The sequence below is a fragment of the Indicator indicator genome, chromosome 4 (genome assembly GCF_027791375.1).
Source record: "Indicator indicator isolate 239-I01 chromosome 4, UM_Iind_1.1, whole genome shotgun sequence".
In the NCBI taxonomy this organism is placed as follows: Eukaryota; Metazoa; Chordata; class Aves; order Piciformes; family Indicatoridae; genus Indicator; species Indicator indicator.
In genome coordinates, this window is record NC_072013.1 from 13,496,876 (window position 1) to 13,507,800 (window position 10,925).

At 54.3% G+C, this 10,925-nt stretch overlaps 1 protein-coding gene across 3 annotated transcripts; it reads right to left on the minus strand.

Moving 5' to 3' along the window:
* Nucleotides 1-2,878: 2,878 nt before the first annotated feature.
* On the minus strand, nucleotides 2,879-7,469 carry COMMD9 (COMM domain containing 9). 3 transcript variants are annotated; one of them, XM_054400502.1, is made up of 7 exons: nucleotides 7,449-7,469; nucleotides 7,362-7,391; nucleotides 7,129-7,254; nucleotides 6,463-6,602; nucleotides 5,084-5,118; nucleotides 3,740-3,843; nucleotides 2,879-3,056 (listed from the first exon to the last, which is right to left on the minus strand). In XM_054400502.1, the coding sequence occupies exons 1-7, from the start codon at nucleotides 7,467-7,469 to the stop codon at nucleotides 2,916-2,918; spliced, it is 597 nt and encodes a 198-aa protein (XP_054256477.1). In that variant the 3' UTR covers nucleotides 2,879-2,915. The 3 variants fall into 3 exon arrangements, with proteins under 3 accessions (XP_054256477.1, XP_054256476.1, XP_054256478.1); XM_054400501.1 differs by lacking the exon at nucleotides 7,449-7,469 and having other exon boundaries at nucleotides 7,362-7,421; XM_054400503.1 differs by lacking the exons at nucleotides 7,129-7,254; nucleotides 7,449-7,469 and having other exon boundaries at nucleotides 7,362-7,421.
* Between the last annotated feature and the right edge of the window lie 3,456 nt (nucleotides 7,470-10,925).

A 10,925-nucleotide genomic window follows, 5' to 3' on the forward strand; every position in this document is an offset into this window, starting at 1 on the left:
CCTTCAGAAGGTCACAGGGCATTCACTGCTCCACAAGGGCAAAATGAAAAGGCAGGAGAGGACCAGTACAGGGTGGAGAGCAGCTCTGGGGAAAGGGAACCTGGGGGTCCTGGTGGACAGCAGGATGCCCATGAGCCAGCAGTGGGCACCTGTGGCCAAGAAGGCCAAGGGCATCCTGGGGTGGATTAGAAGAGCTGTGGTGAGTAGGTCCAGAGAGGTTCTCCTGCCCCTCTACTCTGCCCTGGTCAGGCCACATCTGGAATATTGTGTCCAGTTCTGGGCTCCTCAGGTCAAGAAGGACCTCAGAGAACTGCTTGAGAGAGTCCAGCCCAGAGGCACAAAGCTGCTGCAGGCAGTGGAACATCTCCCTGTGAGGACAGGCTGAGGGAGCTTGGGGCTCTGGAGCTTGGAGCAGAGGAGCCTGAGGGCTGCCCTCATTGCTGGGGATGAAGATGTGCAGGGCAGTGAGGGGAGAACAGAGCCAGGCTCTGCTCAGGGATGTCCAAGGACAGCACAAGGGGCACTGGGGGCAAGCTGGGGCAGAGGAGGTGCCACAGGAACAGAAGGGAAAACTTTGTGACTGTGAGGGTGCTGGAGCCCTGGAGCAGGCTGCCCAGAGAGGTTGTGGAGTCTCCTTCTCTGGAGACTTTCCAACCTCACCTGGATGTGTTCTGTGTGACCTGTCCTGGGTGCTCCTGCTCTGGCAGGGGGGTTGGACTGGAGGATCTCTGGAGGTGCTTGCCCACCCCCTCACATTCTGTGAGTAGTAAGCAGTAAGCTAAAGAGAGGAGTGCTGGCACAGGAGCAAGCTGCTGATGAAGTAGTGTGGAATACATTTAAGCCAACCACGTGGCAGACAATGTGTGGAGGATAAAAACCCAACTGCCTTTAAGAGAGCAATCATCTGATGAAAAAGATCACATCTGATTGCCTGCAGGAGCAGGTGCATTATTGCCTTTCTGTGGAACAGGCTCTGAAAGCAGGACTTGAATATGAAGCACTCTTGCTGGTCAGATAATGAGAGCCCTACTCAGCCTCTCTTGTTCTATACACCTTTGGCTGAGCAGTCTCAGCTCTTCTGGCAACACTGATAGGAGCCAAAAAAATCATGGAATGGTTTGGGTTGGATGCGACCTCCAAAGGGCATCCAGTCCAACCCCCTGCAGGCAGCAGGGACATCCTCCACTACAGCAGGGTGCTCAGAGCCTTCTCCAGACTCACCTTGAAGAGCTCCAGGCATGGGGCCCTAACTCCTGCCCTGGGCAACCTGTTGCAGTGTTCCAGCACCATCCTGGTGCAGAACTTGTTCCTCACATCCAATCTCAATCTGCTCTGCTCTCATTTCAAACCATTGGCCCTGGTCCTGTCCCTGCAGCCCTTTGCAAACAGTCCCTCTGCAGCCTTCTTGGAGCCCCCTTCAGGTCCTGGCAGGCTGCTCTTAGGTCTGCCTGGAGCCTTCTCTTCTCCAGGCTGAACACCCCCAGCTCCCTCAGCCTGTCCTCCTAGCAGAGCTGCTCCAGCCCCTGATCATCTTGGTGGCCTCCTCTGGAGCCTCTCCATCAGGTCCATGTCCTTGCTGTGCTGAGGGCTCCAGAGCTGGACACAGCACTGCAGGTGAGGGCTCAGCAGAGCAGAGCAGAGGGGCAGAATCCTCTCTCCCATCTCTGGCAATGCTGCTTTGGATGCAGCCCAGGCTGCCATTGGCCTTCTGTGCTGCAAGCTCACACTGCTGCCTCATGTCCAGCTTCTCCCCCCCCAGCACCCCAAGTCCTTCTCTGCAGGGCTGTTCTCATTCTCATCATCCCCCAGCCTGGACTGATCTCCAGGATTGCTCTGACCTAGGTGCAGGACCTTGCACTTTGCCTTGTTGAACCTCAGGAGGTTCTCCTCATCCTGTCCAGGTGCCTCTGGCTGCACCCATCCTGTCCTTCAGACTTAGCAAGCACAGCACCCAGCTTGGTGTCATCTGCAGACGTGCTGAGGGTGCAGCAGCCTAGAAACTGGACACCATCACAGAAAGGCTGAAGCAACCCAGGACACAAAGCTGTGCTCTAGACTGGAAAGGATTCACAAAATCAGTGAGTTGATCTTTTTAATTAAAGGAAGAGTCATACAAAACCCCCAGAGGCACACTTTGGGAGAGTGCAGGCACAGGCTGCCACAGAAGAGTTCCCCACCCTACAGGGCACAGCCACCAATTCTTTACTGTCCCAGCCTGACTCTGTGCAGGGAAGGCACAGCCCAGAGCCCAACAAATCCAAACACGAACTACCTCAGCTCATGTGTTTTGGTTTTTCCTTTTTCCCAAGGGAAGGAGGAAATTATTTGCTGCTGAAGACATTCAGCCTAGTGACTGTGCAACTGGTGCTGTGAAGCTGATGAGAAGGGAATCTGGTGTAGCATCATTGCCCTCTTTCAAAGCCTTATCCTGCAATCAGAGTCTGCAGCATGGCTGTGCTCCATTGACAGGCAGAGTGCTCCCTCCAGCCTGCACCTCAGAGCAGCCACATTCCCAAGAGGAGCAGCTCCCCCCTGCCCCTCAGCTGCCTCTCAGCAGCTCATTTAGGGCCAGAGAGACAGCACTTGCTTCACTGGCTGCAGCTATTTGCTGTTTCCAATTATGACCCCTTGTGATTAAGCCAAGCTCTGAGCCTTCAATTCCTCCTCTGGAAAAAAAAAAAAAAAAAAAAAAAAAGCCAGCTCAACAACAACTGAGGACAACACATTTGGGCACCAGGCCAAAGGATCCTTTAGCTGTTAGCTTTCCCAAAGCTATCCTATTAATGAAGAAATCTCTTTTGTCTGATGGTTAACACCAAACCAGCCCAGGAAACAACAGGCTGGGACTGCTGAGGGCTGCAGGTGGAGAATGCTTCCCCTCCTCCTCCTCCTCCTCACTGCTGCACTCCCTGCACTCATTTGTTTGCAACAGCAGAGAGCTGGTCCCTGATCCTTCCCAGACCCTCTAACATGGTGTCCAGGGTTTCCTTGCTCAGTTCCACAGTCAGTGCAGAGACAACAGGGCTGCTCCCACATAAAGCAACATCTTCCTGCACCTGCAAATAGGAATGCAGAGGTTAGCTGTCTGGAAAATGAACTGTTGTGGTTTCTCTCAGTGTCACTGCCACAGGCAGTGTTTAATAGGGAAATGCTTTCAATTTGGCACCCAGCTCCACCCTCTCCTTCCCCAGCTCTCCTGCAGCCCCCTTCAGGTACTGAAAGCTGCTCTAAGGTCTCCCTGGAGCCTTCTCTTCTCCAGGCTAGACAGCCCCAACTCTCTCAGCCTGTCCCCATAGGGGAGGTTTTCCAGCCCTCTGATCATCTTTATGGCCTTCTGGACCTACTCCAGCAGGTTCCATTTCCTTCTTGTGCTGGGGGGGGCAGAGCTGGACACAGGACTCCTGGTGGGGTCTCAGGAGAACAGAGCAGAGGGAGAGATTCACTTCTCTCAAGTGACTTTAAATTGAAGGGCAATGACTTCAGTAGTTTATCTTGTCTCTTTCTGCAGTGACCAGGAACAAATATGCTGCCTTCTTGCACCCTCACAGAGAGCAGCTCCCCCTTGCAAGAACTTCCCTTAGACACATCACCTCCAGGCTCTGTGGTTATGTCAAAGATCCCCCCAGAAAGGCTGCTAATTGCCCAGCAGCTGCCTGTCTGAAGCATTTCACAGTGCCACTCTGTCAGGTGTTGGCCCTGGGTATTTGGGTCCTGCACCCTCCAGGCTCCCTGACATTACCTTCAGCTGAAGCAGGCAGGTGGGGACTGCCATTCTGCTGATGCTGTCTGAAGATGTCTTGATGTCCACCCTCCAGTCCATGTCGACCAGGCGAGGCAGGGAGACTGAGAGATTAAAAAAGCAAGGCACTGCTAGGCCCAGCAGGGCATGGTGGCACCAGACCCTAGCACCTGGGGCTTACCACCATGGCCCTGCTTCTCCAGCTCTGGCCCTGGCAAGCATACAAACTTTAGTGCTCCTGTGTGGGTTCACATCATTTTTCTCTGCAATAAGCCAGTCTCTGAAGGCCTCCACAGGACAGCAAGAGGACAAACAGGATTCTCCCATAGAATCACAGAATTGTTAGGCTTGGAAGGGACCTCAAGGCTCATCCAGTTCCAACCCCCCTGCCATGGGCAGGGACACCTCACACTACAGCAGGTTGCTCACAGCCACATCCAGCCTGGCTGCAAAAACCTCCAGGGATGAGGCTTCCACCACCTCCCTGGGCAACCTCTGCCAGTCTCTCACCACCCTCATGGGGAACAACTTCTTCCTAACATCTAATCTAACTCTACCCTCCTCTAGCTTGGATCCATTCCCCCCAGTCCTATCACTTCCTGACACCCTAAAAACTCCCTCCCCAGCTTTCCTGTAGCCCCCTTCAGGTCCTGGCAGGCTGCTCTTAGGTCTGCCTGCAGCCTTCTCTTCTCCAGGCTGAACACCCCCAGCTCCCTCAGCCTGTCCTCCTAGCAGAGCTGCTCCAGCTCCCTGATCATTTTTGTGGCCCTCTTCTGGGGCCTCTCCATCAGGTCCATGTCCTTCCTGTGCTGATGGTTCCAGAGCTGGATGCAGTCCTCCAGGTGAGGTCTTGCTCCACAAGGCTGTGAGCAACCTGCTGTAGTGGAGGATGTCCTTGCTGACTGTAAGGGGGTTGGACTGGATGGTCTTTGGAGGTCCCTTCCAACCCAAACCATTCTATGACTCCATGTGCAGAGAGAAGCTCTTCCCCCATACAAACACATCCTTTATGGTGCACACTTACTGAAATGAACTTCATGACCTGCACAGGGAGGTCAGAGTGCTCCACTCTCCAAAGCTTTACAAACAGTTGCACTCTCTAAGGCATCAATAGATGGAGCATGACCTGGAATTACTTGGAGACTGGAAACAATTCAGCAGAGCAGCACAGATCTGGACACAAGCTGGCCGGACTAGGCCAAGCTCTGGGCTGCCACAACCACACAGCTTCATCCAAGGCAAATGGCTATGGCCCTGTGCTCCATTAGGAAAAGGAGCTGCAGTGCCTCAGCTCCAATGACCTCAGGAAACACCAACTGCATCAAGATACCAACTGTTACTTACTCTGACTTGCTTGTGCTTCATTCCTCCAAGCAGAGCTGTGGAAAAAAAAGCAGAGGAGAAGAGAAAGGCAGTATCAGCAGTGCTTCAGGGTGGCCTGTCCCTGACAGAAGGGCACCAGGCTGCAGCATTAAGCACAGGAGAGAGACTGGTCACTGGTGGGCAATGTCAGGCTAGGTGATGGAAAAATCTTGGTTCTCCTGTAAGTGTGGCTCACTTATTGCCTCTACCTTTCTCCCCAGTTCTATCAAAGCAATGATCTACCAAGCAGTGAGAGGTACAAGCATGCAGAACTGCTGTCCTCTGCTGCATACAGTGGTCCACACAGAATCACAGCATGGTGGGGGATGGAAGTGACCCCCAGAGATCTAATTCAACTTCCCTGCTAAAGCAGGGTCACCCACAGCAGCTTGCCCAGGATCACAATGTCCAGGCAGCTTTAGAATCCCTCCAGACAAGGAGACTCCACAACCTCTCTGGGCAGCCTGCTCCAGGGCTCCAGCACCCTCACAGCAAAGTTTTTCTCTATATTTAAGTGAAACTACCCGTGTTGTTTTTTGGTTTGTGCCCATTGCTCCTCCTCCTACCACTGAGCATCACTGACAAGAGCCTGGCCCCAGCCTCTTTCCCCCACAGGTCCTTTAGCTCTTGCTGAGCATTGCTCAGATCCCCTCTGGGGCTGCTTTTCTCCAGGCTCAACAGCCCCAGGACTCTCAGCCTTTCCTCCTCACAGAGATACTCCAGCATCTTTGGAGCCTCCATTGGACTCTGTCCAGTAGTTCCCCATCTCTGGGGAGCCCAGAACTGGATCCAATACTACAAGAGTGTACTATTGCCAGGGCATCTAAGCCCAGGCAGCAAGTGGCTGGGCATCTAAAGCTGTAGTATTTTTCCACCACAGAGGTGAGCTGTCAGGATAAAAGGGGCTTTGCATCGTGTGAGTGAGGCCCACAACCATTCCACAACTCCTGGGAGAAGCCTCTGTGCCCATGGCTTTGACAAAGGGCATCAGATACAAACTCCAGCACAGGAGGTTCCACCTCAACATGAGGAGGAACTTCTTCACTTGTGAGGGTCACAGAGCACTGGAGCAGGCTGCCCAGGGAGGTTGTGGAGTCTCCTTCTCTGGAGGCTTTCGAGACCCATCTGGATGTGTTCCTGTGTGACCTGTGCTGGATTCTATGGTCTTGGACCTGATGATCTTCGAAGGTCCCTTCCAACCCCTAACATCCTGTGGTCCTGTCCCATGATATTCCGCTTGGAGGACGCAGTGCATTCAGCTCTGCTCATCCTCACCTGTGTGACTACAAGACTTTGCTGCCAACCATCCACCTATCAAACCAGGCACCCAGGCTTTAAACTTTCCAGCTGAAAGCACTCACATATTCTCCAGGATGATCTTAGTCAGGAGGTTTTTCAGGTTCTGGTGGAAGTTCTCTGGGAAGAGAGCGAGGATATCTTCTGCCCTCGCCAAGCCGCGGTACACCACGTGCCTGGTGAGGCTGTGCAAGGCAGACACCAGCTGCAGGGGAAGGAAGAGGAAGGGCTGTGCTGAAAAGCATCACACAGAGCATCACACTGATCAGGCTTCCAGAGACAGCTCCTGCGGTGAGACCAACATCACCAGGGGCTCGGACATCCAAGCGCTGCCTGACTGCCTTAGGAAGCAAAGAGCCGAGGCCCTCACCGTCCTCCAGCAAGCACAGCTCATGCGCTTAGCTTCTGCCTCCCCGGGGCAACGATCGCTTTTACCGAGTAGAATAAAACACTTGCAGCAGCAGCAGCGCCCGCAGTCCTGCCTCCGGAGCCCCGCGGCTCCAAGCCGTTCCCCGACGGACCGGGCCCGGGCCCGCACCTGCTTCCTCCCCTTTTTCCCTTTTCCTTTCCCCTTCCCTTCTCCTTCCCTTTTCCCGTTCTGGCCGGTCCCGTCCCGCCACTCCTTCCCTCCACTCCTTCCCCCCACTCCTTTCCCCCGCTTCCCAGTCCCGTTTCCGCGCCAGCGCTCCGGAGCGCTCCGGCGGCACCCCGCTGCCTCCGCCCGGCCCTACCTGCTGTGCTTCTTCGGGGCTGAGGGCGAGGCCGGGGCAGGCTCGCAGCGCCAGGGGGCCGAGGCCGGCGGCCGGGCTGGAGAAGCACTCTTGGCACAGCTGCCGCACGGCATCCTTCGAAGGCGCCTGGCGGGGAGCAAAGCAGTGGGGAGAACGCGCTCAGCTGCGGTCCGGGGGAAGCGGCAGCCCCCGCCGCCGGGCCGGGCGCCCCGTTCCCGGACAGCCGTGCTCACCTTCAGCAGGCTCTGCAAGGCGGCGAAGTCCTCGTCCCCCGGCGCCGCCGCAGCCGCCATCTTGGCGCCGCCAGCTGAGGCGGGCACCCCGTGACGCACAGCCGCCATCTTGGCGCCGTCAGCTGAGGCGGGCGCTGCCGGGCAGGCCGGGAGCTGTAGTCCCGCGGCAGCCATCTTGGCGGCGTCAGCTGAGGCGGGCACCCCATGACGTGCAGCCGCCATCTTGGCGCCGTCAGCTGAGGCGGGCTCTGCTGGGCAGGCCGGGAGTTGTAGTCCCGCTACAGCCATCTTGGCGCCGTCATCGGAGGCGGGCGCGGCCGGGGAGGCCGGGAGCTGTAGTCCCGCCGCTGAAAGGAAGGGAATTAACGGAATCGCTGGGCCTTACTCCGATCTCAGAACCGGGCCCCAGCTTAAAGGGTTAGCGGATCCCAACCGCAGCCCGCCGTGCGAGCGGGGCCGAGCCAGGTAGTGTGGCAGTAACACCCTATCCGTGCTTGATCTAAGAAAGAAGTTCTTCCCAGAGATTGGCCATTGGAATGGGCTGCCCTGAGAGGTGGTGGAGTCGATGTCCCTGGAGGTGTTTAAGAAGAGACTGAATGAGGCACTCAGTGCTATGGACTGGTTGATTAGTTAGGGTTGGGTGATTGGTTGGACTTGATGATCTTGGAGGTCTCGTCCAGCCTGGCTGGTTCTGTGATTCTGTGTTGAGGGAGCCCTGAGCCTCTTTCCTTACCCTCTCCCATCTACTCAGTTTTTTTTTACTGTTGGGTGCAGCACATTACCAGCTGTCGATGCATTTCTGCCAGCCAGCTGGAACTGAAGGCAAAAGAATCAGAGCATGTGCCGGGTGGGAAGGGCCTTTCAAGCTCACCCAATCCAACCCCCCTGCTGTCAGCAGGGACATCTGCAACTAGAGCAGGTTGCTCAGAGCCCCAGACAGCCTGACCTGGAATGGTTCCAGGTTGCTCAGATCCCAGACAGCCTGACCTGGAATGGTTCCAGGCTGCTCAGAGCCCCAGACAGCCTGACCTGGAATGGTTCCAGGCTGCTCAGAGCCCCAAACCGCCTGACCTGGAATGGTTCCAGGCTGCTCAGAACCCTGAACAGTCTGACCTGGAATGGTTCCAGGCTGCTCAGAGCTCTAGACAGCCTGACCTAGAACGGTTCCAGGCTGCTCAGAGCCCTAAACAGTCTGACCTGGAATGGTTCCAGGCTGCTCAGAGCCCTAAACAGTCTGACCTGGAATGGTTCCAGGCTGCTCAGAGCCCCAAACAGCCTGCCCATGGATGGTTCCAGGGATGGGGCATCTCCCAGCTCTCTAAGCCCTCTTTCTGAAATAGTTTTCTCCTTGTCTTGTGTAACTCCCAGCACTTCTGGTCCCAGGGCATTGGTAATGTCTGGTCTTTGCCCATCATCTGTCATACCACCCTCATCCTCACCATCATTTGTGTTGTTCTCCAAGTAGAATAATACAGCACTAGATGTGTAAATATGTAATTGCTGTTTGCGTGGGGCTTTACAAGCTTGGCAAGGAAGAGGGCTTCCTCTTGCAGAGGAATTCATTTCCCTCTCTCATGCTGGGAAATCATAAGGGGCAAAAGAATCAGAGAGGGTTTTATTTTCCATATTTTTTTCATGAGCAACAGGAAACGAGGCTCTGGGGGAGCTCTTTGGAGGTATGAGTTTACCATCTGTGGCCTCTTGAAATTAATTAGTATGACTGATCAGTTTGGACAGCTGCCATGTGTGTGTGCTGCCTTCTCCAGCACCATGTCACCAGCAAATCTGGCCCAGCACTGGCAGCATGCTAGGGAAAGCTGTGGGTCTGACATAGAGTCCTAGAATGTTTCGAGCTGGAAACAGAGGTCATCCAGTCCAAGCCCCCTGCAGTCAGCAGGGACATTCACCACTGGAGCAGGTTGCTTAGAGAAGGCTCCTGAGGCCTCTTCTGTTAAACTGCCAGTGCTGTTCTTGGCACAGTTTCCACTCACCCTGTCTGTCACTCTCCCAAGGAGCTCCAGGGTATGGATCAGGAGTCTGCACTAGGAAGCCATGCCAACAAGCAGTGTGGATAGAACTATAGAGTGCTTTGGGTTGGAAGGGACCTCCAAAGCCCATCCAGTCCAACCCCCCTGCAGGCAGCAGGGACATCCTCCACTACAGCAGGTTGCTCACAGCCTTCTCCAGCCTCACCTTGAACAGCTCCAGGCATGGAGCCTCAACCACCTCCCTGGGCAACCTGTTGCAGTGTCCCAGCACCCTCCTGGTGCAGAACTTGTTCCTCACATCCAATCTAAATCTACCTTGCTCTAGTTTCAAACCTTTGCCCCCTGTCCTGTCACAACATATCCTCCCCAGCTTCTCTGTAGCCTGCTTCCAGTACTGCAAGGCTACTCTAAGGTCTCACTGGAGCCTTCTCTTCTCTAGGCTGTTGCAGAGCTTTGTTTCATGGAGCAGCTAGAATCTCAGGTGCTAAAGCAATGAAAGTTTGGTTTGGTGTCAGAGGTGAAAGGTGCAGGCAGAACAATTCCTTTTTCAGGATCTGCATCCTTCACCATTCCTGTGGCACCAGACAGACCTCTTGCTTGCAGCAGGAACCATAACTTGCCATTAGCAGTGGTGAGAGCAGAATGTGGAGCACCTTGTAAATGTGGCAAGAGGATCAAGCAACACGCAGAAGTGCCAGCACCAGGTTTCTCCTTCACACCACCACTGCAGGAACTCAAACTGAACAAACTCCAACTGTGCTTTTATACCATCAAACAGTCCCTGGGGGTGGTGGTTCTTTCAGCTGCTTTAGGAAGCAAACTTGGTGTCTTCTATGAGTATGTGAAAATGGTGTTCTCTAGGGCTTAGAACTTGGGCTAGTTCTCTTCAATACCTTTAACAAATTTGGGGTGACCAGATGGCTCAGGGCATTGTAGTGAGATACTGAACCTTTCTCCACTAGCTCCAGTTCTGAGCAGGTTGGTAGCAAGCAGAAAGGTTCTCATTTAGGTGGCTTCTATCAAAGATTTAGGTTTGGGGTTGTATTTTTGTCTTCTTATGGTATTTGTCTCAGGACCTTTCAATATTCTCTTGAATTCCCCTGCTCTAGCCTTGAACTTTCCTTTTCTTTTAGTGGCAATAAGGGGTTTAGGTTGATGGTTGGACTTGATGATCTTAGAGGGCTTTTCCAACCCAAACAATTCTATGATTTTATTTTCCTGCAGTGATCTTTTCTGGTTTTCCTATAATGCCCCTTAATTTGCTAAGGCTCTCTGAAAGCAGAGTGTCTGTCTTTGGGTAGCAGAGAACAAATCAGACTGGAGATTAAGAAGAAATTCTTTCCAGTGAGGGTGGAAAGACACTGGAACAGGTTGTCCAGGGACATTGTGGATGCCCTCTCCCTGGAGGTGTTCAAGGCCAGGTTGGATGAGACCTTGAGCAGCTGAGTCCAGTTGAGAGACCTCCCTGGGCAGCCTCAGGTGAGCCCTCACCTGCAGTGCTGTGTCCAGCTCTGGAGCCCTCCACACAGCAAGGACATGGACCTGATGGAGAGGCTCCAGAGGAGGCCACAAAGAT

What these genes read in the sequence shown, in the direction of transcription:
- COMMD9 (XM_054400501.1), bottom strand. Translation starts at nt 7,421, where the DNA reads ATGGCGGCTGCGGCGGCGCCGGGGGACGAGGACTTCGCCGCCTTGCAG. An exon ending in GCCCCGAAGAAGCACAGCAG is followed by an intron (nt 6,603 to 7,128) that starts GTAGGGCCGGGC and finishes CTTCCCCTGCAG; the next exon opens with CTGGTGTCTGCCTTGCACAG. An exon ending in TGAAGCACAAGCAAGTCAGA is followed by an intron (nt 3,844 to 5,083) that starts GTAAGTAACAGT and finishes TTAATCTCTCAG; the next exon opens with TCTCCCTGCCTCGCCTGGTC.